The sequence below is a fragment of the Anolis sagrei genome, chromosome 3, assembly GCF_037176765.1.
Source record: "Anolis sagrei isolate rAnoSag1 chromosome 3, rAnoSag1.mat, whole genome shotgun sequence".
NCBI classification, from domain to species: Eukaryota; Metazoa; Chordata; class Lepidosauria; order Squamata; family Dactyloidae; genus Anolis; species Anolis sagrei.
In genome coordinates, this window is record NC_090023.1 from 114101173 (window position 1) to 114129147 (window position 27975).

At 40.1% G+C, this 27975-nt stretch overlaps 1 protein-coding gene across 1 annotated transcript in view; it reads right to left on the minus strand.

Moving 5' to 3' along the window:
• ITGBL1 (integrin subunit beta like 1) overlaps positions 1–27975 on the minus strand; it is a 194221-nt gene that overhangs the window by 99453 nt on the left and 66793 nt on the right. The window contains exons 3-4 of the mRNA XM_060769571.2: positions 3145–3291; positions 2754–2876 (exon numbers count right to left, since the gene is read on the minus strand). Of these exons, the coding sequence (XP_060625554.2) occupies positions 2754–2876; positions 3145–3291 (270 nt within the window). The remainder of the gene's footprint in view (positions 1–2753; positions 2877–3144; positions 3292–27975) is intronic.

The window sequence follows — 27975 nt, forward strand, 5'->3', positions numbered from 1 at the left end:
CGCTACATAGGAGGGGAGATCTTTCAGAGACTTGATCCATATACTCCACGCATTGGCTCCGGTTTCGGAGAAATGAGTCGAACCAATTGGCCTGACCACGAACTCATTAGATCGTAATCATTAGATTGTAGTCAACAGTGTCAAACGCTGCTGTAAGGTTGAGAAGTACCAGTAGCTCTGATCCAGCACTATCACACTGGTGATGAAGTTCATCTGTAATGGCAACCAGGACTGTCTCCGTCCCATGGCCAGGGCAGAAACCTGACTGGGAAGGGTCCAGGCTGGCTGTGTCATCCAAAAATTGTTGCAATTGTCCCAGTACAGCCCGCTCTATCATCTTGCCTAAGAATGGAAGGTTAGAGACAGGATGATAACTGCAGTTCAAGCTGCAGTTTTTGGCAACGTAGAGCCAGCCTTGGACTGAGGTTGCCTTATCTCAAGGATAAAAAGCTTAGTGACAACAACAACAGAAGGAAACCTATATTTTCAGCTGTGGGAGTGATAAGAGGAACAGATGTTCTGTAAAGCTAACTATATCTATAACTCTACATTTTAATCATCGTTACCAAGCCTTTTTGGATATGATGAAAATGGATTCAAGATTGTTAATATCTTTGAAAAAGGAAGAAACCAAACTGCAATTTTCAGAAAGTTCATCATGAAGTAACTTACATGTTGTCAAATGCTTTCATGGCCAGAATCACTGGGTTGCTGTCAAAGAGCATGAAAGGCACTGCATACTAATTCAACCAGAGCAGTCAGCTATAGCAGAGCACTTGATGAGCCGAACTGGATACAGAATACTATTTGATTACACAGAAATGCTGGACCACTCTAACAACCACCATGTCAGATTACACAGGCAAGCCATTGAAATCCATAAGCATGTGGACAATTCCAACAGAAAAGGAGGGAACCGTGAAAATGAACAAAACCTGGTTACTAGTATTAAAAACACCAGAATCAAGACAGTACTCAGAAACACCACTCAGGAACACCACTCAGAAACAGGGTAACTCCAGACAGCAAACAATCAAGTACCAGTTAACATCTCCCAAACAAAGTATCTCCCCAGGCAGAAACAACCAGGCTTTCCAGCTACTCAGTGCTACTCAAGCTGGCTAATTGCAACATTCACACTTGCTTCAAAGAGATAAGAGTTCTTTTGTACTCCCTGGACATTCCACACACACACCACTTGCCTCATTTCCACTTGCCTCTGAACAAACCTCTGAGGATGCCTGTCACAGATGCAGGTGAAACATCAGGAAGGAATGCTACCGGAACATGGCCATACAGCCCGAAAAACTCACAGCAGCCCAGAAGTAACTTATGTTTGGAAAGTGTGGATATCATGTTAGTTTTGTCAGGAAAGGCATGGCTAAAATAATTGATGGTAGTAGAAGAAACCATGAAAAGTAATAAAACTATTGATTTGGTATTTAGGTAGGGGGAGAAAACCCTTTTTAATAGCTACTTCCTGGCTGCCAATGTGGCACCATGTGAATTTCAACTGTTCCTTACTGCTATTTTGAAAATCCAGCAACCCTACATTAGACTGAAATTGGATTCCTCCCACATTACCAGATGGTTTAAGTATTAGATATCCATGGCTTTGTGATATACCACTTTGTCCTTTACCCAAATTCTGCTGGCAATAGAATTTAGCCCTAGATTTCAGCAGAAAACTCCACAGTGCTAGAGAAATGCCAGATACACTATTACCATTAGACACATGCCAGTGTATTTCCCACCTAAGAGTTGAGGAAAGAGAAAAAAGGAGATGCAGCCTTGAAATTACTTCCACCTAACTTAAGGAGACCTCCTGCTTCATAGGTATGCATAGGATTTCATGCCTGTTTTATAGTAATACAATAGTATTTCATTTGACTGTACATTCGTTCCTGCTGTGACTGGAGTAGTTGCTGTTGTTTTGGAAGGAACGCTGATGGGCAGTTTTATGACAACACAATGGAAATAAAGACTAAAACCAATATAGCTGAAACACTATCTCAGAAGATGAACTTGGCAAGATCCAAATGCAATAAGTTTGAATTGTCCCCTGGAAAGTACAAAACAGTCAGCCTGTCACAACCTTCAGAGGACTCATATATACTCATGATTCCTGTTCATTTTAATAGAAGGAATTACTGTTATGTACTGCAGGAACAGACTTATCTGATGCTGCTTTCTGCTGAATCCATTGCAAATGTCAACACATTTATGATAATAGTCACAGGAAGCAAACAAGTGTTTTTGTACTGTCATGACATGGACTGGAACATGCCAAGATAGTATTTTTCCCCATAGTAATTCTCAAACAGCTTTAGTGGATTACATTTCACTGTCTACAGAGAAGAACCCCATTCCATTTCCTTTTTTTCTCAGATGTTACTTGTCTTCCATCTTTCTAGCACAAAATACCATGCTGGGCTAAAATATATTACTTTTCACAGTCACTTCTGTTGTCAGCAAGACTCTCTGTATGGCAGAAATTCTGCAAACAAAAAGAAATTAAAAGCCCACTCTAACTTTTCCAGAAAAAAAATAATCCCAGCTGACAAAGTACCACCTCAATTGTATTATTCCCGACAGTAGTTAAGATTAAATCCCATTGATGGCTTCTGTGGATTTACTCATGACTAATGTTAGTTAGATGAAAACCCTTCAATCTAAAACAACAATAGATTCCTAAAGTCAAGAACATTGCAATGTTTATTTGCCTATATTTATCTTTACCAGTATATTCTTACCTGTGCACATCTCGCCTGTTTCTTCATCTATGCACTCCCTGTCATCACATTCACAGTATTTACCATGGATCAATCCATTTCCTTCTAAATTATCACATTTACATCTGCCACAATGACACATTCCTGTAAAAAAAAAAATACCGGAAATATGAAATAAGACTATAAAAATCAAACTACAGTTTCAAGGCTCATTTCTTTCTCCCTTCCTTCAATCTTGCACCTTCCAAATGATTTGGCTGACAACTAATCTTATAACTGAACATTACTGTCTTATGGGAGTTGTAGTCCAAAACACTCTACTTTGTGTTAACCAATTAAACAACTATCACTTAACTTATCATGAAGAATGAATATTTTTGGTCCAAGCAGCCCATCAAAATAAATATCCCACCTGCATTTGAACATATGATGTCCTGTGAATTCTTACACATTTCATTACTTTTCCTTCGAGTCAGGTTGCAGGTTTTGGGGAACTGGCAAGCATCACCATGCCATCCTTGCTCACATCTGCACTTTCCACAGTCACATGTCCCATGGCCTGGATGAATAGGTGAAAAATAAGAGATAAGATTTTATACATGTTTCCAAGTTCTCTTTCATTTAAAAGGGGGAAAGCTTACTCTTCATACACAAATATTTTGTTTTGAACTCATTAGCCTAAGGGAGGTGCAACCACCCTTCCTCAATACATGGAAGTCTAGAAAATATTGTCTTCAATTCTATGCTTCTCTTGTGTTTTTCTATTACTTCTCCCAAAGTGATGGGTGGGGGCTGAAGATCCATTTGATGTGTTTTGAGAGTTAGCACTAGGAGCCCTCCTTCTGCAAGCACTGCCAAAGAAGATGAACTCTTATGTAGTTGTTGATAAATCAAATGGTTTGAATGGGAACCAATATATAAAATCAAGATCTCGGGAAAGGGCTCAGTAGCTTCTGGAGATTTATATGAATCTCCATTTGAAAATAAAAAGCAGGAAACATGGGAAATGGTTGATTTTATATAGCAATTAATGAAAATGTGTGGAGGTGCCTTTCCTATTGTCCTTTCCTGTGGCACCAGATAAGTAGAGTCTCGCTTATCCAACCTTCGGTCAACCAACGTTCTGCATTATCCAACACATTCTGCCTCCTGCCCAGATCCACAGTTGTTTCTGTAGGCAGCAACATACAGCAGGCCTCTCACACTGGGTGACCTCCAGGAGGGGCAAAATGTGGCCAGTGCAGACTTTTCCTGTCGGGCACAGCGTCTGGCATGCATTGGCCATGTCTCGTCCCTCCCATCGACCGCCAGGCATGCAGAGAGACCTGCCCCACATATCTGCTTAGAGAAACAGTGGGCCTCTCTGCATGCAGGGTGTACTCCGGGAGGCAGTCACACTATGATGCTTAATAGGCTTTTCCTTAATCTCTCATTATCCAACATTTTTGCTTATCCAATATTGTGCTGGCCCATTTATGTTGGATAAGCAAGACTCTACTGTACCTCTTTTTTGAGTTTCTAGCTATTAATTCATCTTGATACATCATGGTTCTTATTTATCTTATGGTTTGTCTGGTTTATATGATTAATGATTTCTAATGTTTTGACAGTGCTAGTCTTCAATCTCTATATTGAAAGTTAATACAGCTAGATATATAGCTGTCATATTGATTTGTCTGTTTGCCAAATAAAGTCTTGATAAAACCTGGTTATTTCTTGTCAGGTAACCTTTAAGTAGGACAAAATGGAAGTAACATTATATTTACTATATCAATCCAAATATTCCATTCTTCCTTATCTTTAAGAAATACTCGGTTTTGAGCATTAGAAAGCAATTCTTTCAAAGCAAGCTTTTGACATTTTTAAAGAGAATTGCTCATTTAACACCTGATAAATTCTTCTATCTACACAGCAAAACAAAAGGATGAATGGCTGCAAAAATATTGGTATACAGAATATATTTCACAGAAGGATCAAACCTCTTCTCATTCTTTACTAGTAGTCAATGGTCTCTCTTTCACTGGTCCAAGAAGATAAAAAATTATTCTACCATAAAAAAATACCCCCCACCCCACCCCAACATTATCTCCTTTAATGTGATAAAAACACAGCAATTTAGCCTCCTTTCATTTCAGTATCCCTGGTGAATTAGTAGCTTGATCTCTCTTGATAAAGAAAAGAAGCTCCAACAAAAGTGTAAAAGACATTTTTCTCCTCATATTCCTTAAACATCAACTTAGCAGCTGCTTTGCCTTCATAATCCCCTTTTGCTGATGGTCAGGCAGACTTAATCCCCCACAGTCAATGGAGATAAGCATTAATCAAAATACATTGTCACACAAAAGCAAAATATGTATATAAAAGAACCCATAAAAACTTAATGCCAGCCTAACTGTCACGTCGCATTGGTTGCTTGATTTAGCTGGATATAATACCGAATAATTCCAGGCCAGATCTGGTGATACATTTAATGTATAAGATTAATTTAAAATGGCTGTTTTTATAGAAATATTTTAATACTAATTGTAAGGAGTCCGAGAATACAATGAAAACCACACTATGTGTTTACATCACTACAGGCTTTACATATTATATTGTGATCTGATGGAAATATCTCTCTGTCTGTTTCTTTCTTTCTGTCTCCTTCCCTAGCACTCACTCATGAATATTTCACCTCTCACTCTGCCAAGTTCTCTACAATGATAAAGAACTGATAAAACATTAAAATGTGAAATACACAAATTAAAATATTTAGAAACAAACTAAAAACTCCTTCAAAATAGCTCAAAATGGTGCTGTTCCATTATCTGGGCAGAGGCCACCAGGGGGCATTAGAGAGAGAATGACAGTCCATTTTATTAGGGTGGAGGATGGGTTGAAGGAGTAAAATCATTTCTCCCTGTTTTCCTGATTCCCCCCCCCCCCACACACACACACACACATTTCCCCTTGTGGACCTTACCCTCATTTATGATATGGGGAAGGAAAATAATCAGCAAAACCAGGGAAAATTGTTTTCCTCCTTCAACTCCCCACCCTCCCCCCCCACCGGTAAAGTGGGCTATCCTGATCTCTGTAGCATCCCCTAGTGGCCTCCACCCAGATAATGGAACAGTACCTTTAAAATTACAAAAAGTTACAACAGCCAGAACAATCACCTATGGTTTCAAGAATGCGGATGGGGTCTGACATCATCTTCTTCACTGGGACAAGTAGCAGATCAAGTGATGGAGCAGGATTTATGTTACAACTACAATCAACCCACCATAAACATGGATTCTCTATTGACAAACAATCATCCACTGCTTGAAAAAAATCCACTATTATCTTGCACCGCAAATCATAAAGCAAACCTTGTTCTTGCCATTTTATATAAGAGACATCATTTTACTATGCTGCTGTATATAATGGAACTTGAGCATCTGTGGATTTTGGTATCCATGGGAGGTTGCTTCTGAAAAAAAAGCCCAGCAGAGGAGGAGGAAGAGGAGGAGGAGAAGGAGGAGGAGGAGGAGGAGGAGGATTTATATGCTTTTTCTCTCTAAAAAAAGTCTAAAACCAGCTCATGCCAAAGGCCGTGATGGAACATAAAAGCATATAAGTTAAAATAATATATACATTTAAAATTTTCTCTAATTTAGAGTTCTAAATACCAATTATCCCCAGACTGCATAAGTAGCCAATTTCTCTGTAGCTCATGTGAAAACAGATCCAATGCTACTGGAGCATATAAGGCTAAGAAAGACAGTTCTAATGTGTAGAGCAAACAATTATGATGTCTCTCTTCTCATCCCTTTGCAAATAACAACAATAAAGGGATTAAACTGCAGTAATATATTCACAGAGCAATAGCCAGATTTTATAAATTATACATATATTAAAATCTACTCAGTGTTCAGCAGGCAGGTGAAAGCCTGAAAACATTGAATTCACAGGAATAAAAATAAATAATTCTGCAGCTGGTATGGTAATTAAACTGGGCTCATTAGTATTTTATTTTTATGAACTACAAAATTATTCAAAAAGAGCTTCTCGGAATCAGAAAAGTGCTTCATGGAATAGCTTAAGAAACCACTTGTGATTGATCTGCTCATGAATGACAGAGGATTTAGAAGTCAAGCTGGGTGGTGGGGAATCTGAGAAAAACTGCTTGGAAACATCAGCAAGTTCAGAATGCAGCAGTAAAATTGTTGGCCAAGACCAATTACAGAAATCAGTCAGATCTTTGCTCTTAGGACACTTTCACTAGCTACCTGACCATACTTCAAAGGATGATTGACAGCCTATGACTCCCTAGACAGCTTGGCCTAGGAAGATATTCACTTATATGAACCTGGCTTTTGAGAACCTCAAGGGAGGCCCCAGACTTGAACTTGCCACCTTAAGATACATGTTTGCCAAGAATGCAATAAAAAGTTCTCACACTGACCCACTGTTACCCTTTTGTAGAAGAATGAAAGCCTCTATTTGTTTTCTCCTATAATTCCTGAACACCCATTATTTTTAATGTAACTCCTTTCCACCCACCCTCAAAAACCTTGCTCATTTCTCAGGCAATCAGCCAAATTATCTCCCATTCTGCTCCCTCTTATTTGGCTATTGTTAGGTTTTCCTGATCTCATTATCATTCTCAACAAACCAGTTTTTTTAGTTTGATATCGAAGGCCTTGGATGTTCATTTTATGCCTTATCTTTCTTCTTTGGAGTCTATGTTTGGGGGTGATCTTGATACCCACCAAGGATCAAATTAATCAGTCATCTGTTCAGCAGTTTTGTCTCTTGTCAGAAATACATTGTGGCAATGTCTGTCACCTATAATTATATAGTCTAAGAGGTGCCAATGCATTGACCAGAGTGTTTCTATGGAATCTTAAACTTACTTTATGGCAGAAGAGTGTGTTAATGAAGGAAAGGGGGGTGTTCCACACTTTTTTGTGAGAAGCAGGATGCCAGTCGGGTTGTTGCTTCCAACTCCAGCTTTCCCTATAATCCCTGACTACAGGTCAAAATGTTGCCCAACTCTTGAATTAAAATCACCCAGGAGTACAATGTTGTTCTCCTTCGGTATCTCAGATAGGATCATATCCAATTTTCCCTTGATGTCTGCATTAGCATCTAGTGTTGGTGCATATGCACTTATGATAGTTGCCTGTTGGTTTTTGGCAATATTAATTTGGAGGGATGATAGTTGTTTGTTAACCCCAATGGTGAAACAAACAGATGCTTCACCAGGTCATTTTTGATAGCAAAGTTGGCCAATTGTAGTCTGCTCAGAGCTTATTGTGATCCAGTTGCCATAAACTAGGAGAGACCAACTTTCAGAGTTGGCGGACCCTACATAACTGTTCCTTGCCACCAATTTTGTCATAAAGCCACATATTTTGCTCAGAAAATTCATAAATTCTCCAGCAAATCCCTCTTCCTATTTTGCCTCTCCAAGAATTGCTTCCTTGATTTATTTTTCTGGGAAGTTTCTAGGGGTGTGAATGAGCCTTAAAAAATACATGGCCCTTTTGCACAAATCTAAACCATGAGGATTTTTTGCTGTTGCATCACTCATTTGTCACCAAAATTTGACAGCATGACATTTAAACAACCAGCTTGTTTTGCAGAGGTTACTTTGTCCAATTTGGAAACTTAATGGGTAGGATGGAGAGTTTAAACCTACTTTTACCTACTGAGTCTTTCCTGTCTTAATCTTTTAAAGTATGTTTCCCCCAGGGGACTCCAGGATAAGAAGTGTGCCTTCTTTAGAAAGAAAAGACTGGGGGACATCATTAGAACAGAATAAGTAGATACAGGGAGATGTAACCTCATGCTTCCCCAACTGCCTTGCAATTCCCTTCCTGCCTCTGTATTCTCAATTACCTTCGTGCACCTTTGGAAGCAAGTGGTTGCTGTAGTAACTTGTAGCTTGCCATACTTTTTGCAAAGTTTCAGCTAAACTATATGTGATCATAAATGAGTGGATGTCAATCATTTTAAGGGTTTTTGTTTATTCAATAGGTTGGTGTGGTTCTTTGGAGGCTAAAAAATAATGGGGCACATTTGGTACATGGAACATTTGTTGTTCACACTATTATATAGAATATATAGAGATGGTGATAAATAGGTAATAGATTTTTTGTCCCAGAACGAACCAAATTCAGTAGCCACTATCTATAGACTTGGGAACTATATCTTAGGGAGGAAAAGGCTGACAGATTTCATTCAGGGACACTAAGGAGCCATAGGCAAGCTAAGTAAACAATACCTCCCTGGACTGCATGGATGAAAGCAAGGAAGCTTTTTGTGTCCATTATGTACCACTCTCATGTTGAAAGTACTGGTCTACATAATCTATGGGCCCCATGCAACTCCCTGGTGTTGCTTTTATAGAGTTGAAGAAAGAGAAAAATCTTGTGACATTTGGAACACTTTACTGTGCAAACCACCTTGAATTCTGTAGCTGAAAATAAAAAGCCTTAGATTTCAATGGAATTTAGCGTCAAGCACATGGTAAGAGACAAAATGAACCATATTCATTTATAAAGTTGAGTTGAAGGACAGTTTTCTCCCTTTCTCTTTCTTTTTCTTCTTCATCGCTGCCATTGAAAAAGAAATCTGGTTAGAATGTAGTAAGACAGCAAGAGAAGCTGTATATTTTTAGTAAGAAAAAATGTTGCCCTCTGCAGGATAATGTTGACATAAAAATAATAAAAAGGAATTGGCATATTGGGTTGGAATCATTCAGAACTTATTGGATGAGTTTGGATATTGCTCAGTGTGGATGTCATTCAGGGCAAACAAAAGGTACATTCTACATATAAGATATAACAATATAATCTTAGGTATGAAATGGTTTCTAGTTTGTTGTTGAAAATGTCTGTATGATTATTTTGATTTACTTTTTTCTATTCCTGAGTGTTAATATCAGAATGATATTCTCAGTCTTTTATTTCCCTCTTCTATTTTTCTTTTTAAATCTGTGGTTTGATATGTATAATATATATGTATAAGAAAGAAATACATACATTTATTTCTTGGTTTGTTCTGTTTATTTTGAATTCAGCAACAACAACATTTTATTATGGTCCAAACACCCTTATTGCACCGTAGGTGTATGAGGTATGCAGATTAATAAGGTTAACAACATCCAGTTGATTAAATACACAAATGGTTAAAATTTACAACAGTTAAAAACTGCTTAAAATACATGTTGGCTAAAAAAAATGGTAAAATACTAAAAGATGTGCTAGCGTGTGTCTAAAATTGGGAATTGTCTAATCCTGGCTTTTAGATTTTACATATAAATCTAAAAGAACCAATGTTAAATATCTTATTTTAAAACTCATTTTAAATCTCTTATTTATGCACAAATCTATATATTAAATAGAAGATGATATTAGTTCTTTCCTGATAATACATTTGAAATGGATACATCTTTTAAGAAAAACTGATATTTCTTTTATAAAGCTGGAAAAGATATCAAGGCTGACAACTTACCTTTAGAACCCAATTCAACATGTCCAGAAAGTGTCAAATCATGTATGAACATTGCATACTACATAGTAGGCATGGATAGGTTTGGTTGGAATCTTCGTAATTCAGAATACATTTCAAAGTTTTTTAAGAAAACTGAAAGTCCTTTGCCCTTCCAAAGCATTTCCCACCATTTCTGTTACGAAGCAGTAAGTCGGAAATGATTCAGCATTTCCCTGTTTCTGGTCCCTGGCCTCAGCTCAAGCCTGGGAAGCCGTTTTAAACCAGAGTGGATGAATTTCCTCCCTCTCCTCTCCCTTCACTTCTGTCTCGAGCCTGGGAAGCGTTTTAAACCAGAGTGGATGAATTTCCTCCCTCTCCTCTCCCTTCACTTCTGTCTCGAGCCTGGGAAGCATTTTAAAGCAGAGTGGATGCATTTCCTCCCTCTCCTCTCCCCTCGCTTCTGACTGGAGCCTGGAAAGCATTTTAAAGCAGAGTGGGTGAATTTCCTCCCTCTCCTCCCCCTTCACTTCTGACTGGAGCCTGGGAAGAGTTTTAAAGCAGAGTGGATGAATTTCCTCCCTCTCCTCTCCTCTCGCTTCTCTCTGGAACCCCCCTCCCCCCACTTCTGGAGTAAAACAACTACTTTCAAAGTAAATACCACCGAATGAAACAGGAAATAACACTTTCATACCATTAAGGAAGGATTCGGAAGTCTCAGAAGCTTCGAAAACTTTTAGAAGTTAAAAGTTAGAATTGAACCACCAGCACCCCCTACATCCAAAACAAGTTTTGAACCATTTTTTTTATCAAACAAGCCTATTACATAGCACTAACTATGTAGTTTCACTAACCCTTCCTCATGAAGCAGCTACTGAAATAAATGAGGATTCATTCCCCTGTTGATCAAGAAGCAGCTCCCTGGCATTCCTACTGCCTCTCACGAACAACATTTGGTGCAACAAGCAGAAAAAAGACTCTTGTTTTAAATTCTTTCTGTGCTAGGAACTGCTCACATGAGGAAGATGGAAATATAAGGAAGCCTTTTCTTGAAAAACAAAGGAACAAGTATCAATTTATCCTCATAACCGTTTACCAGTAAGTGGAATTTTGGATGCTTTCATCATCCTTATGTAGCCCCTAAACTATGGACTATGTAGGGTTTGAGCATATTTGTAATTTCCTAACAGGATTTCAGTCCATTTTTTAATTAGAAACTGTTTAAAAAAATCTCTTTTCAACATAACAACTTTCTTCCATGAAAAGGGAGATAAAGTGGCTGTGTTTGTAAAGTTATCTAGTTTACAATCCTCTAAAAATAGTTGGTGTCATTGGTGACTTCACAATATACAGTTATAGTATTAGTAATATTTTTTATTACATAGCTAAGTCCAATGGTTTCCTGAGATTTGTAATTTGGTGAGTTCCACAGATCTTGTAGTGAGCATTTCATCTCTGGTTAAGAGTTCTAAATTTGATGTTATTTGTCATCAAGTCAACTTTAATTTATGGTTGGCAAACAAATGACACATACACACACCAAGGTGTTTCATTAAAAACTGCCTTGCTCGAGCCTTGAACACTCACACAATTGGGGCCATCCAGCTATAATGTGGTTTCACTCTTTTCCTTCAGTTTTTCACTTTGCCAAACATTAGAGTTCTAAAAATATCACAGATTGCTAAAAAGACAAATGAATGGGTCTTAGAGCAAATTAAGATCTTCTTAGAAGAGAAGATGACTAAACTGAAACTGGCATACATCAGTCTCATCATGAGAAGTCATAGTTCATTGGAAAAATAATTCTAAATACCCCTCTCTAAAATGCAGCTCCCTAGATTCCATAGAAGAAAACCATGATAGTTCAAGTAAAATCATTGCACTATAACTGTGCAGTATGAAAGGGCCCCAATCAGCCCTTTGGCTCATTTCAACAGTTTGAATGAATGAATGAATTTTATTATTACGGTCACAGACCAGGAGTGTAAAACAAGAAACAATTAAAATCAGAGATTTTTGTTTTAAAAACAAACACATTAACATTACTATCAGAAATTCAAAACATAAAAAGCATAAAATCCAGGATAAGGACCATCCTAAGCACCTTCATATATGACATTTATAAAATCTGTGGATATAGATATTAAAATGAGTAGGTTAAAACATTGAACAATTTGGGATTTGTTTGTCTCAGCATCAATATGATGACATTAATATGTATGGGAGACATACTGAAAGTACTTGTACATATGTTAGAAATCATACTCACAAAATCAGCCCTTGGGTCAATGTAAGTACTGTACGTTACCTCTTATTAAAAAAAAGCAAAGGAGACATCTCCTTCACTGGAGGTGAAAAATGACAGTTTCGTCTGTCTCAGAAGAAACTAAAAGCAACACTGAGACCCTCTACTTTCTCTGCCACAGTGATCCTTCTGACCTTTTTGAAAGCTAGGTGGGAAAACAATAATGGTGACAGTGACCAGATACATCTGTCTACCTGAAGGAGAGCTGGTACTTTACTCCTTCCACAGAGAATGACTCTCAAAAGGTCAGGTTAAAATCCACAAATTTGGCCGCCAAATCTGCCCTTGACTTATACATGAGGTTGAATTATACCTGAGTATATATTATATATATATTTCTATGAGATGGCTAAGTTGTGTTCTTGCAAGCACCCATCATCCTTCAGCATTGCCTATGCTGACAAAAAAGGGTAAAACCTTAACATCAAGAGAACCACAGGTTGGCCACCAAACTGTACAAAAAGATGTGCTCAACTATCCTTATTGTGGCTTGAAATTCCTTTAAGCCAGGCATGGCAATTATGAAGTCTGCCAGATGTTGCTGGATTGCAAGTCCTAACAGCCCAACACAGTGTAGCCAGTGGGAGAATGCTAGGTATGACAGTCCAAGAACCTGTATAAGGCCAATTTTTTTCTTTTTTTCTGCTTTAGGTAATTTGCAGTGCCATTATGGGGAGACGATGCCATTCATCTGCGGGAACTGGCAGTCCACCAACGCAATAGCAGTCTAAGACATGCTGCCAGTTTTCCAGGAATTCCTGAAGGATAATGGAATCACACTTTTAGAAACCACTGCCCTTTCCACACATCCACCTACTGCTTGGCTGAACAATCTGTTCAACTTTTCAAGAAAGAGGATTACAAACTGTGAAAGCTTGAAAGGGCACTATGAAAGTGAAATTATGCCATTTCCTCCAATTTGCGGTTTAGGCATACCTTCATGCAACTGTACATCTAATTTAGAGATATAGCTTCATTTTTATTGTTTCCTTTTCCCCCTCCCACCTCAATCTGTTTCTATATATAGAAGTGCATCTGTTTGCATCTAGAACAGGTGGGTATTCTGTAAAACTCTATTACTATAATGTACATTTAGACAAAGCAATTGCCCTTTCTAAGACATTCTGCAGCAAATAATAAAACAAAAATTTACAAGTCTAGTAGAACCTGAAAAAATTACGATTCTAGTAGAACTGGTTTCAGAACATAAGTAGTCTTTAGTCAAAAATTCTTTATGCCATACCAACCAAACAATCAAATATCTGGTCATTCCACAGATATATAAACCCTTTTTCCTAGTTCCAACAAACCTCACTACTTCTGAGGATGCTTGCCATAGATGCAGGAGAAACGTCAGGAGAGAATGCCTCTAGACCATGGCCATATAGCCCGAAAAAAACCTACAACAACCCAGTGATTCCGGCCATGAAAGCCTTCGACAATAAATCAAATAAAACATAACTTCTGTCCAGTGATTGATACAATTCTAGTGTTTGAAAGGGTTTTTATGAGTTCATTAGAGCTGGAAAAATCCTTCTCTCTGTCCTCTCTGTCCCATGAGGTTACCCTTCTCTGGGTCACCTCATGGGAACAAGCAAGAGGATCTTCTCAGTGACTGCTCCCAGAGTTTGGAACATCCCCCTAGAGAAGCCAAGTCAGCACCAACTGATTTGGGTCAGATTTTTTATGTTGTACTTAGCTATTTTAAAGGTAGCCTTTAATTAATGTTAATATGTTTAATGCTAATAACTTACGACCTCATCACATTCACCCTGATTCACCACAAATTCCCCTCGTGGGATGGGGTGAGTGGTAAGGTGGGCTGTGTGAGGTGTGGGCAATGGGTTCCCCACACACCCGCCGGGCCCCTCCAGATTTGCCACAAATTGTGGCGAATCCAGCAGGGCACAGCGGGGCTGTGGAGAACCCATTGCCACACTCCCCATATCGTCCACCTTGCTACTCACCCCATCCCACAGAGGGAAACTTTGCCACCTGGCTTCCTCCATTGTTTCTTATGCCACTGCTGCTTCTTTTGACACTTAGACTTCAGTTGAGGCACAGAGCCCCGCCAGAAGTTGATCTACATTGTGTGATGGGAGCCGGCGGGCTCTGTGCCTCATCTGAAGTCCAAGCGTCCTAGGATGATGAGGTCCTCCTTAATAATATCCTCTTTTTTATTTGCCTTAAATTTATTTCTGATTCATGTTGAACCTAACATGGATTCTCCAAGATGGTTTATAGAATCATCAAATTTTAGAGTTGGAAGAGACCACCAGGCCCACCCAGTCCAACCTACTGCCATGCAGGAACATGTCATCATGTTTGTATACTGCGACCGTACCTTGGGAAGTCTGACTTGGCCACGGTAGTCCACGCTCTGGTTACATCCCGCCTTGACTACTGCAACGCTCTCTACGTGGGGTTGCCTTTGAAGACGGCCCGGAAGCTCCAACTAGTTCAACGGGCGGCAGCCATGGTATTAACAGGAGCAGGGCGCAGGGAGCATACAACTCCTCTGCTGTACCAGCTCCACTGGCTACCGATTAGCTACCGAGCCCAATTCAAAGTGCTGGCTTTGACCTTTAAAGCCCTAAACGGTTCTGGCCCTACATACCTATCCGAACGCATCTCGCCCTATCAGCCCACCAGGACCCTAAGATCTTCGGGAGAGGCCCTTCTCTCCATCCCGCCTGCTTCACAGGTGCGGCTCGCGGGTACGAGAGATAGGGCCTTTTCTGTGGTGGCCCCGCGGCTTTGGAATGCCCTCCCTACTGAAATAAGATCAGCCACCTCGCTAATGGCATTTCGAAAAAAACTGAAAACCTGGATGTTCCAGCAAGTTTTCGGCTAACCCGACCTGATGATGCTTGATCATGGATTAGCAATCTCGGACAACGAATTTGGATTGTGACTTTAATTATGAGATGTTCTGGTCTGTATTGGTGGCCCAATACTTTTATGTATGTATATGTATGTATTTTATATTTTAACTTTATGTTTGTAATTGCAATATTGTAGTTTTAAATATGCTGTAAACCGCAATGAGTCGCCGTATAGGCTGAGATATTAGCGGTATATAAGCGTACCAAATAAATAAATAAATAAATATTCAGCGTCTAGTAACTGAATGCATCATTTCAGTAAAGTGTTTGATATGTACCTTAGATTTGTGAGAATACATTCAACATCAAGCAAGAATAATAAATACATAAATAATCAAAGGGCTGATCAAACTGTAGAATTACAATCAGATCTCTGTAGTAAATGTACACATTGCTTGTTTGCTGAATTATTGTTATATTAAAATAGAACAAAATAAGAACAAAAACCTCAGGGACAAGAAGAGAGAGCATTCTGAAAGTGGAAAACAACCTTTAGATCTTTTGCAATGCTTCTATTTCTGGAATAGACGTTTTAGTTGCAATGTATTGCTCTTAAATGTTAAAATCTTTTTGTTTTTGACTCTAAGCTTTTCTGGATCTGATTATGTGGGAAAGAAACAGAAGTGCAAAATGAATTGCAAAAAGCTATTTACCCATCTGCCAGAAAATACATATTTTTAAAACAAGAGGGTTATGAATAGGGGAAGATTTTGTCACTTGAAAGCAGAACGATAAATGACAAAGATTACTATTTATATCCAAGGGAAAGGTCTAAGTAGCCCTTTAATTTAATTACAGAGGAAAGTTCAGTTTGTCATAAACACTTTTCAGACATAGCTATATTTGGCCTCATTTTTTCAGTCTTCAGAAAAGTGACTGCTTTTCTATCTTGCAAAATTATATTGCCATCTTTGCATCATCAGATTTAGTTACTCTCTTCTATACAAATTCTTCCTAGAATTTGAGCTTCACTATCACCATGACAGATTTGCTGCTTCATAGGGCTCATGAGTCCAAGTACTGAGATTATAATATATGTTTCATCTGTTATATTTTTTGTCCACGATTGGAGGAAAATCAGATAAATCCCCAGTTGACACGGACACTGCCAATTAGTATTCTGGCATTAGTGCAAGACTAAGTTCAAGAGTAATTCATACTCTATGAATTTGGCAAGGGAAGAATGTGAAATCTCTCTTTCCCAGACGGCTTAGCTAAAAGCAAACTGCTGCAGCCTCCCCCAGTTTGTCTCTTCTCCCTCATTAATGTGGGGACCATACTCAGATATAATTTGGTAACATATGTCTCTGATGTAATCTGGGTGATTGAGAGATAGTGAATTTGGATTAAAACTAAAATATTTGGAACAAAACATCTTCCACAGAACTGATTAAAGCTGAAAGAAAGAAATGTAAAGAATCTGAATTTGAGAAGTTAATCTGCCTTAAAAAAAATCATACTAGCTCTACAGGCAGAAAATACATGTTTTATTTAAAGTGACACATTCTATACCCTCAGTATCATCTTCAAGAAGCAGACATTTATCTCTTAACAGTTTGCAGGTTCTCCTGAATTATTTAATATCAAAAATATCCAGGCTAGCATCCTACTCAGTCATTTGGAGATTGTAAATTGGAGTCACAGTGTCATAGGAGTTGTAGAGTTAAAAGGGGCCTTATGTGCCATTGAGTCCAACCGCCTTCGTGATACAAGATTTCATCTAAAGCATCTGCAGCACGTAGCTATCCAGAGCAGGAGACCTCACCACCTTTTTGGGCAATTGTTTCCATTACCAAATTGCTCCTACCTTCAAGAGATTTCTTCTAATGTTCAACTGAAATCTACTCTCCTGTAACTTTAAACCATAACCCTTGAAGTATTTAAAAGTATAATCATGTCACCCCCCCCCCCCCCAGAGTAATCTTCATCAAGCTCCTTTAGCCTTTCCTCATATGTTTTGTTCTTCATACATCTTACTGCTGGGAAATCATGTTGTTAATAGACATATGAGTTTACCAAACTCTATATTTTTAGCCCAGTAGTACCTCAAGGTATTGTCGAAGGCTTTCATGGCTGGAATCACTGGGTTGTTGTAGGTTTTTCCGGGTTATATGGCCATGTTCTAGAGGCATTTTCTCCTGACGTTTCACCTGCATGTATGGCTTGCCATAGATGCAGGTGAAACGTCAGGAGAAAATGCCTCTAGAACATGGTCATATAACCCGGAAAACCTACAACAACCCAGTACCTCAAGGGTTTCTTAGGTGCTTCAGATCAATGAGGTGGGAAATGATGACTTCTGCACTCTCCTAGTTATGTTGCAGCTTCAGAAGAGCAGTTGTGGTAAGGGCCAATATGTATTTCTAGCTGCTCCTTCCTGATAAGCTTTGCCACTGGGCAAGGATAGCAGATGTTAGTTACCAGTGTCCTGATTTGCAGCTTCTCTGAAACTGTCAATCAGGATGATGTCAGATTTAAAAGTAGGGTTTGGATTGAGTGATTTTGTCAGATGTAACAATGATGACAAAGTTTCACTGTCCTAACATCTAACAATGCATAATCTCACTAGTTCAGCATTTCTCAACATGGGGATTGGGACCCCTGGGGGGTTGTGAGGGGGTTTCAGAGGAGGTTTCACCAAAGACCATTAGAAAACATATATTTTCGATGGTTTTAGGAAGTCCTTTGGCAGAGAAGGCTTAAGATCTCTATGCCTGTCCTTATCTTCCTTTTTAGAAACAGATGTGAATCCTCCCATCAAAAGCCCTTCTCCTGCTATGATTGGCTGACCTCTCAGCTGGCCTCTCAGCCAAGGGGAAGGCTGTTTCTGAGACTCCAAGTGGGGAGGGGAGAGCAGGCATGCTTGACGCATGGCAGCATGGTGTGCATGTGCAGGCAAGGGAGAGTATGTGAGGCTGGAAGGAGACCCATGCCAGTGAGTCCCTTCAAGATATAGGGGTTCTGTGTGGGAAGCTTGGCCCAGAGTGCTCTTTGATTGTAGGTGAACTATAAATCCCAACAACTACAACTCCCCAATGTCAAGGTCTATCTTCCACAAACTCCACCAGTGTCCACATTTGGGCATATTGAGTATTCTTGCCAAGTTTGGTCCAGATCTATCATTGTTTGAGACCACAGTGTTCTCTGGATGAAGGTGAACTACAACTCTAAAACTCAAGGTCAATGCCCACCAAACCCTTCCAGTATTTTCTGTTGGTCGTGGGAGTTCTGTGTCAAATTTGATCCAGTGGATCAAAATACATCCTGCATATCAGATATTTACATTACGATTCATAACAGTAGCAAAATTACAGTTATGAAGTAACAAAGAATATAATGTTATGGTTGGGGGTCGCCACAACATGAGGAACTGTATTAAGGGGTCATAGCATTAGGAAGGTTGAGAACCACTGCACTAGATGCTGCAGATCTCTTGCTACGAGGGGTCCTATCTGCATTATGGTAGAGCTTTCACTCCTCATTGTCAGTGGGGCAAAATAACTGGGCAATTTGGAGGTGTGTTGGGAGCAGTTGAGAATCTACATATTTGAGGCATCCTTGTTACTCTGACATCCCACCAGCTCAAAATATGGTACAGTAAATTCTATCCCAGTGGAAGGAGAGAAAGTCTGCTGCCTGACTTCCTCTCAGGTTAGTATGAGCCAGGTTGAGATGAGGAAATCTGTCATTTCTGTTTTCATCCACCTATACATTTTGGTATATGATGGTAAATTCTGAGCAGGACTAAATTCTCGGCTATCCATAGGAATGGGCAAATCAGTCACTTTTGCTTTCACTCCCATCTGAATTTTGGTAAATTCTAGCAAAAAATGAACTACATAAAACTCTCACCCATCCCTGGAGCCAACAAGGCTGAAGAAAATTGGATGTATCAACCTTAGCATGGTCATACCTATATCTAGTAGTTTCTAGTTTGCATGCCTTTCTGTGGATACCACTTGTTATTTATTCAGGCACTCATATCATTCCATCTATCTTTCTGTCTCAGTGAGTCTGCAGCTTGCTTCAGTTTGTTCATTTTGTAACATTCAGTTCTCTCTCCCCTATCAATATTTGAAGAGCATGTTACAGAGATTCTCGTCATGTGGGGCTATAAAACCTTTAGTGTTAGTAAGGACATTTGTAAGTATTTCTAAGCATTTGGTTTTTACAAAGAATATTCGGTCTGCTTAATTTCTTGGCTAGATCATGTGTGTGACGGTAGTGTGGGACTGATTTTTGTTCACCTTCTGCTTCAGAATACTCATTATATGTGAGATACACTACGATCTCTCACATTACACGGCAATGAAATATGACACGTCACCACTGATCTCCCCTTACCCACACTCCCACCTCCATAGTTCTGTGTTTTGCTAAAGGAAGTGATACAAAGATAATTCTATAAATTTAGCTAACAAAAATATGGTTTTAGCTTTTAATATGTTCTTATTCACACACACACACATACACACACACACACTCCTTTATCTCTTCAAAAGGGACACAAAGCAGCTTGAAATAAAAGCATTAGAATAAAATTTAAAATATATAAATATGAAAAAATTAAAATAGGATTAAACACAACCAACACTAAAAATTTCTCAGTTAAAATCCATGTTCTTAGTCTAGGAGATGGTCCAATTTAAATTATGGAGTGCTTTACTTAGGCGATCCCTCGCTTTCCGAGGATGATTGTCTTCCAATATTCTTGTGGGTCTGTATGTGGCTGTGGAGCCCTATTCTTGCTCTGCATCTTCTTCCGCAGTGAGGGCATTGGTTTCCAGGTGGAAGGCGGTCTCGGCCGGGGTTGGCTTGACGCGCCTTCCTCTTGGCACGTTTCTCTTTTTCACCCTCCACTCGTGCCTCCTCAAATTCTGCAGCACTGCTGGTCACAGCTGACCTCCAGCTGGAGCGGCCAAGGGCCAGGGCTTCCCAGTTCTCACAGTCTATGCCAGAGTTTTTAAGGTTGGCTTTGAGCCCATCTTTAAATCTCTTTTCCTGTCCTCCAACATTCAGTTTTCCGTTCTTGAGTTCGGAGTAGAGCAGCTGCTTTGGGAGACGGTGGTCGGGCATCTGGACAACATGGCCGGTCCAGCGGAGTTGGCGGCGGAGGACCATCGCTTCAATGCTGGTGGTCTTTGCTTCTTCCAGCATGCTGACGTTTGTCCGCTTGTCTTCCCAAGAGATTTGCAGGATTTTCCGGAGGCAGCGCTGATGGAATCGTTCCAGGAGTTGCATGTGACGTCTGTAGACAGTCCACGTCTCACAGGCATAGAGCAGGGTTGGGAGGACAATAGCTTTATAAACAAGCACCTTGGTATCCCTAAGGATGTCCTGGTCCTCAAACACTCTCTGCTTCATTCGGAAAAATGCTGCGCTTGCAGAGCTCAGGCGGTGTTGTATTTCGCCGTCGATGTTGACTTTGGTGGAAAGGTGGCTGCCAAGGTAGCGGAAATGATCAACATTTTCTAATGTTACACCATTAAGCTGTATCACTGGCATTGGAGAGGGGTTGGCTGGTGTCTGCTGGAAAAGCACCTTGGTTTTTTCAATGTTCAATGACAAGCCGAGCTTCTCGTATGCTTCTGCAAAGGTGTTTAGAGTGGCTTGTAGATCTTCTTCTGAATGCGCACAGACGACATTGTCATCAGCATACTGGAGTTCTATAACAGATGTTGTTGTGACCTTGGTTTTGGCTTTCAGTCTGCTGAGGTTGAATAGCTTGCCATCTGTCCGATAGATGATTTCCACTCCGGTGGGAAGCTTCCCATCAACAAGGTGAAGTATCATAGCAATGAAGATGGAGAATAAAGTTGGGGCAATAACACATCCCTGTTTGACACCTGATTCCACCTTAAATGGGTCACTTTGGGAGCCATTCCTGTCCAAGACTGTTGCCATCATGTCATCATGGAGGAGCCGCAGGATGTTCACAAATTTGCTTGGGGACCCAACTTTTTTGGAGGATGGTCCAGAGAGCGCTGCGGTTCACTGTGTCGAATGCCTTTGCAAGGTCGATGAATGCCATGTACAGAGGTTGATTTTGTTCTCTGCATTTTTCTTGGAGCTGTCTTGCAGTGAAGATCATGTCCACGGTTCCTCTGGAGGGGCGGAAGCCATTCTGGGATTCTGGGAGGGTGTCTTCTGAGAGGGGCAGAAGGCGGTTTGCAAGGATTCTTGCGAGGAGTTTCCCAGCAGAGGTTAGAAGGGAGATACCTCGATAGTTTCCGCAGTCTGTTCTTTCCCCTTTTTTGAAGAGGGTGATGATGGTGGCATCCTTGAAATCTGCTGGAATTTTCTCAGTCACCCACACTTTTTCTATGAGCTGGTGGAGTTGGTGTGTCAGCTCGGGTCCTTCCTCTTTAAAGATTTCAGCAGGGATCCCATCCGGTCCGCTGGCTTTGTTATTCTTTTGTTGGCTGATGGCATTGCTGACTTCTTCCAGACTAGGCAGTGCTGCAAGCTCATCCCTGGTTTGTTGTTGCGGGATTTGTGAGAGGACCTCTTCGGCCACATTGGAGCTGCGGTTCAGGAGGCTTTAGTAGTGTTCTTTCCAATGTAGTGCAATTGACTTTTGGTCCTTCAGGAGTTTGGTTCCATCTGATGAGCGTAGAGGCTGTATGCCATGGTTTCTTGGTCCATAGATGACATTTGTGGCTTTGAAGAATCCCTGAGCATCATGGGTATCTGCCAGGTGTTGGATTTCTTCAGCCTTCTTTGTCCACCAGATGTTCTTGAGTTCTCTTGTCCTTCTTTGGACTTCAGCTTTTGCACTGGCGTAGATCTTTTTCTTAGCAGCACAGTTGACGTCTCTCTGCCATGTTTGGAAGGCTTTCCTTTTCTTGTCAATTAGCTGTTGGATCTCGTTGTCATTTTCATCAAACCAATCTTGATGTTTCTTGGTTTGATATCCAATAGTTTCTTCGCAGGCTGTGATGATGGAGGTCTTCAGTTTGTTCCAATGTGCCTCAACATTTTCGGGGTGTTCTGTGGGTAGATGGTTCTTGAGTGCTGTTTGGAGATGGGCTCGTCTGGAGGGCTCCTGAAGGGCTTGGGTGTTCATTTTGCGCCTTGTCTTTCTTCCTTGGAGCCTGCGCTTGGGGGCAATATTGAGAGCCATCGTTGATCGGATTAGCCTGTGGTCAGTCCAGCAGTCGTCAGCACCTGTCATGGCTCTTGTGAGGAGCACCTCACGGCGGTCTCTGGAACGTGTGATTACATAGTCTAAGAGGTGCCAATGCTTTGACCGGGGGTGCTTCCATGATGTCTTGAACTTGTTTTTCTGGCGGAAGAGCGTGTTGGTGATGACAAGGTTGTGTTCCGCACATTTGGTGAGAAGCAGGATGCCGTTTGAGTTGCTGTTTCCAACCCCGTCTTTTCCGATGGTCCCTGGCCACAGGTCGAAGTCTCGCCCGACTCTTGCATTGAAGTCCCCCAAGAGGATGATTTTGTCCTCCTTAGGTATCCCGATAGGACGGTGTCCAGCTGACAGTAGAATTTCTCCTTGATGTCTTCATCAGCATCTAGTGTTGGTGCATAGGCACTTATGATGGTTGCCTGTTGGTTTTTGGCAAGATCAATTCAAAGGGTTGAGAGTCGTTCGTTGATGCCAGTGGGTGCTTCGGTCAGATGTTTCACCAGATCATTCCTGATAGCAAAGCCAACTCCGTGCAGTCTTTGGTCTTCTTCAGGCAGTCCCTTCCAGAAGAAGGTGTAGCCTCCTTTTTCTTCCTTCAGCTGTCCCTCTCCTGCTCTCCGGGTCTCTTGAAGGGCTGCTATGTCGATGTTAAAGCGTCCCAACTCCCTTGCAATGATGGCAGTTCTGCGTTCAGGACGTTTGCTGTCACTGTTGTCCATCAGTGTTCGTACATTCCATGTACCGAAGTTTATATTCCTTTTTTGGCCGCAGAACCATCTCTAATACAGCAACATGGAGTGCAGAACCATCTCTAATACAGCAACATAGGGCCTTCAAAACCAGGTTTCCCTTCTAATGCCAAAGTGGAATGATGAGGCATTTTCAAGGGAGAAGTGCTGGAAGGAGTGTTTAGACTATTCTCTGTTCACTGATTCATACCTGTATAGTTTCTGAGTCATCTTAAATATCCCCTGCCCACCCGCCCGCCATCCCAGGCCCAGACTGGCATCAAGAGAACTTGGTTAAGGGAGCAAAATACCTAGGGATATCACAAAAGAATGAGTGGGTGCACTAATGCCCATGCTGTCAAGTCTACCTCTTCCTATCCCTTTATTCTTCTTACTTCTTGAAATGCAACTTTGAGAACAAGTGGTTGCTGAGGTAACATGTAGCTCTGCACTTCCTTTTGCAACATGTCAGATATCAAGAGTTTAATGATATGTAAAGTCTACTGAATTGCTGTCAATCATATAGTAGCTTTTGTTTATTTAAGAGCAAATACATGGCAGTGGGTTGATTTTTTTTCATGTTCTCAGCACCATTCTCCATAAATGTTCCCCTGCCATAAAAAAAGATAGTCATAAAGGAAAATAATAATATTGCAAAGAGAGTCTTAATGTGGGTTTTTTCCAGTACCAAAGTCCAGAGGCGCAGAATCCTTCTGTTTGCATGTGGGCCTCAGCAATTCCCTGTGTGGCCTTTGTGTAGCTGATGTTAGCAGGATGATGAGTCTGCTCTGGCTTTTACTTTGCATTTTAAAGGAGATGTTCAACATGCAGAACTTATTTGGACAAAGGCTTCAGAACCTTGGATAGTTCATTTAAAGTTCACATTAAAAGTCAGAGCAAGCTCACTAACCCGGTGACAGGGATGCCACTAGCTGCCATCTGTGTGTCACCTGAAGCTACTAGGACCCAGCAAATATATTGCTTACAATCCAGCCCTCTATTCCCTCTCCTACCACCCACTGATGAAGAAATAGCAATCTCGGATACAATAAGTGATGAACAATTGTGTATTGGAAGGTTTAAACTTCACTCTTCCACCAATAGTGCCCAGATCTCAGTTGACTGGAAAGAGGTAAAAATGTGTGCAGACATGCATAGACCTTTTCTGTCCCTGCAACATACTTGGCACTAGACAAAATATGCAACCATGCCACAAACCTCTTCAAAAGTTATCTTGGTATTTAATAAAAAATATAAACAGATTTTGACATCACTAAACATGTTAGCATTTTGCATACTCTAATCTAAAATAACAATGAACATGACAATAACCTGCTACCCATCTAGTTTTCAACTTTCCCCTTTTGAAAAATGTTATACTTATAGTTCTATTACAATTTTCGTACATTCTGTTTTATTATTATTCCCATACCCCTTTTTGGTGCCACCTTCACCTGGACCAACTCATCTTATCTAGTTATTCCAAAATTTCATTGTTTCTGTTTCAGGTTTGTTCCCCTTTCCTTCAATGAATATAAACTCAATACATTTACCCCATAAGTCCCAAAAATCAGTTTGTTTCCAAATATCCCTTTTAACTTTAATGTCAATTCTATTTCTTCTTGTGATAGTATCATCTTATCTTATATTGATAACAATGCTATTTCTGGTGCATTTTTAACACTATTTTTATTGTTACCCTTATTTCTTTAAATACTGTTTCCTAATTTTTTTAAATACATTTGCTGGACCACCACATATGAATGTATGAACCTACTTCTTGGCAACCTCTCCAACGTTGATTTGAGTCATTTCTCCTGACGTTTCGCCTGCATCTATGGCAAGCACCAAGAAAATCCAACAAATGCTACGTTCAGCAAAGGACAAGAGGGATCCTCTCACCTCTGCAGGAGTCTACCGTATACCATGCAGCTGTGGACAAGTCTACATAGGGACCACCAAATGCAGTGCCCAAACAAGAATCCAGGAACATGAAAGGCACTGCAGACTACTCCAACCAGAGAAATCAGCCATAGCAGAGCACCTGATGAACCAACCTGGACACAGCATTTTATTTGAGAACACAAAAATACTCGACCACTCTCAAAACCACCATGTCAGACTACACAGAGAAGCCATTGAAATCCACAAACATGTGGACAATTTCAACAGAAAGGAAGAAACCATGAAAATGAACAAAATCTGGCTACCAGTATTAAAAAATTCTAAAATTGCAACAGCAAAACAGCAGGGAGAAAAACAGGCAGGGACATCTAATCACCTTTCAAGAAGAGTTTGCTCCAGGCACTGTCAGCCCATTGTATGCTAATCAAGGTGGTCAGTGGAAAGATTCACACCCAGCCCAACTCACAAAAGCCCCTTTGTCTCACCCTGGCCATTCCACAGATATATAAACCCCTTTTTCCCATTTCCAGCAGACCTCACCTCTGAGGATGCTTGCCATAGATGCAGGCGAAACGTCAGGAGAAATGCCTCTAGAACATGGCCATATAGCCCGAAAAACCCCACAAGAACTGAGTGATTCCAGCCATGAAAGCCTTTGACAATACGTTGATTTGAGTATTTCTTGTCTATCTGATTTGGTCTAACTGGGGTTAAATACCATCACCAGATTATTTTGTAATAATTTTCCTTAATTCTTGTAGACATATTTTTAAATATGCATGTTTCATACTCTTTTCTTGAATATTCAAAATTTTTCCTAAATCTAGTTTTCATAGTTCTCTAAGATAATCTTGTTTCTGTTATTCTTCTAGTAATAATTTATCATTTCATTTTCTTCTTTACGTCTCTTTCTACTGTCCTAAGTATGCAAATGTGAAATAGGGCTGTGCTTTCTGTTTGCAAATGACATCGATGTGTCCAATCAAAGGGTTAAAAAAGCATATGCCTAAACAGAAATTGTGGAAATATTCCTGGGCTTCTTCTGCATCCTGTCATCTTATCACTCTTCTCATTCTTCTCATTCTTCCACATCTCACCTATTTGGCCATATCATACCAAACCAGAATGAGTTAAATCGTAAAGGCTGGTGATCCTGCAAGAGGGTTTTTTTTCTACTTCTTAACGCAGAAACAAATATGTCACAACTTGGAACTAATTGTTTCATTCAAAATACTTCCACTCATTGTTAGTTCTTCAATATCTAGTTTGATGATATAGGAAAGTGTCACTATAGTTTGCCTAGAAGGATTTCATATGGCTACTGAAATTACCACCTTCTGAGAACTCATCCAGACCGGCAATATGTGCTGATTTGTGGTGCACACTGAATGTCACATTCCCATCTAAATGCTCTCCTGATGAGAAAATAAAGCAAAAGAAAGATAACATGCTTTGGATTGTTTCTATTTTTGTTTTTTGAATTATGACTTTAGATGAGACTGTGGCCCACTGCCTTTCATCTTCCCCAGATATGTTTCTAGGTGCGTTCCGATCATCCAGTCTCCCATTGTTCCTCCCCCCAGTATCTCATTTTACTATATGCCTTCAAGTCAACTCTGAACTATGGCAACTCTATCCTGGGCTTAGAGTGAGGGGTTACAGTAGAGCATAATAAATGTTCATCTACAGCCTGTCCAGAGGATACTGCCTCAAAATAGCAAACTGATCCATAACAGTAGGCACACATGTGTATTTGAAATTCAAAGTATTGAAATCTCTTGGGACAGGAAAAAGTGCTCAATTTAGCTATGGAGCACACAGCTGCAAAACTTGAGGGGAATTACTAGTACCAGGACAAGACCACCTTTGTTTTAGATATCAGAAGGAAAACCAGTAAGCACAGCAATAGAAAGGAACAACAATTTCCTGATATATACACCCAATACACGTAAACCCTTCTTACTGAATTTTTTTTGGGGGGGGGGGGGAATAACTCTGGATGTGATTGTCTTGTGGGGCCTCTTTAAATAATCATGCATTCTACCTCACTTGCATCAAATGGTCTTGAGTTGTAAATTGGGCCTTTGTTTCACCACTACCAGGCAGATGAACTTTGGAGTCCTTGTTGGCATCATGGGCAAATGTTGACATCTGTTCAGTGGCATGAAAGAGTTTATTTGCATTACTGGCTTTGCTGGATAGATTTTTGCATTCAGTTGGTGGTTTGAGGCTGGGGGTGGACTGCATGATACTGGTATTAAAACTTTTAAAGGTATAAAGCTAATTTTAAAGCATTTCAACATTTTAATGTTTACTCTTTTAGCTGTAGAATAGTTTTAAAATCTTGTATTCATACTTTTATTGGTCTTATAATTTTTAATTTGTTGTTAGCTTCCTTGAATCCTATGATCAGGAGAAAGGCAGGGATATAAATGAAATAAATAAATAAATAAATAAATGTTCCTCTGTTGCTAATCTTCTTGTACAGGCCTGATAGCAATGGGTCAGATTTAGGGTACATTTTGGTTTTCTTTACTTGCATTTGCACTATATAACCTTTGGGAGCCTACCTTTCATTGTCTTCAGTCTCAAGTGGTGAAGCCCAGCTCAGGTGCTCCATAGGACAGTTATAGGGACTGAATTTGATAAATTGGTAGAATTAGTTTAGAAGGTCCAGCTCTATCATTGGCAGTGGTGGGATTTTGAACCTCATCAGCAAAAGGTCTGGAGTTCTGGTGTTATTATTTGCTGCATTATTTACCACCAGTAAAGCATATCTCACAGAAGGAACATGTGCTACTATCCTGCACTCAAAGGA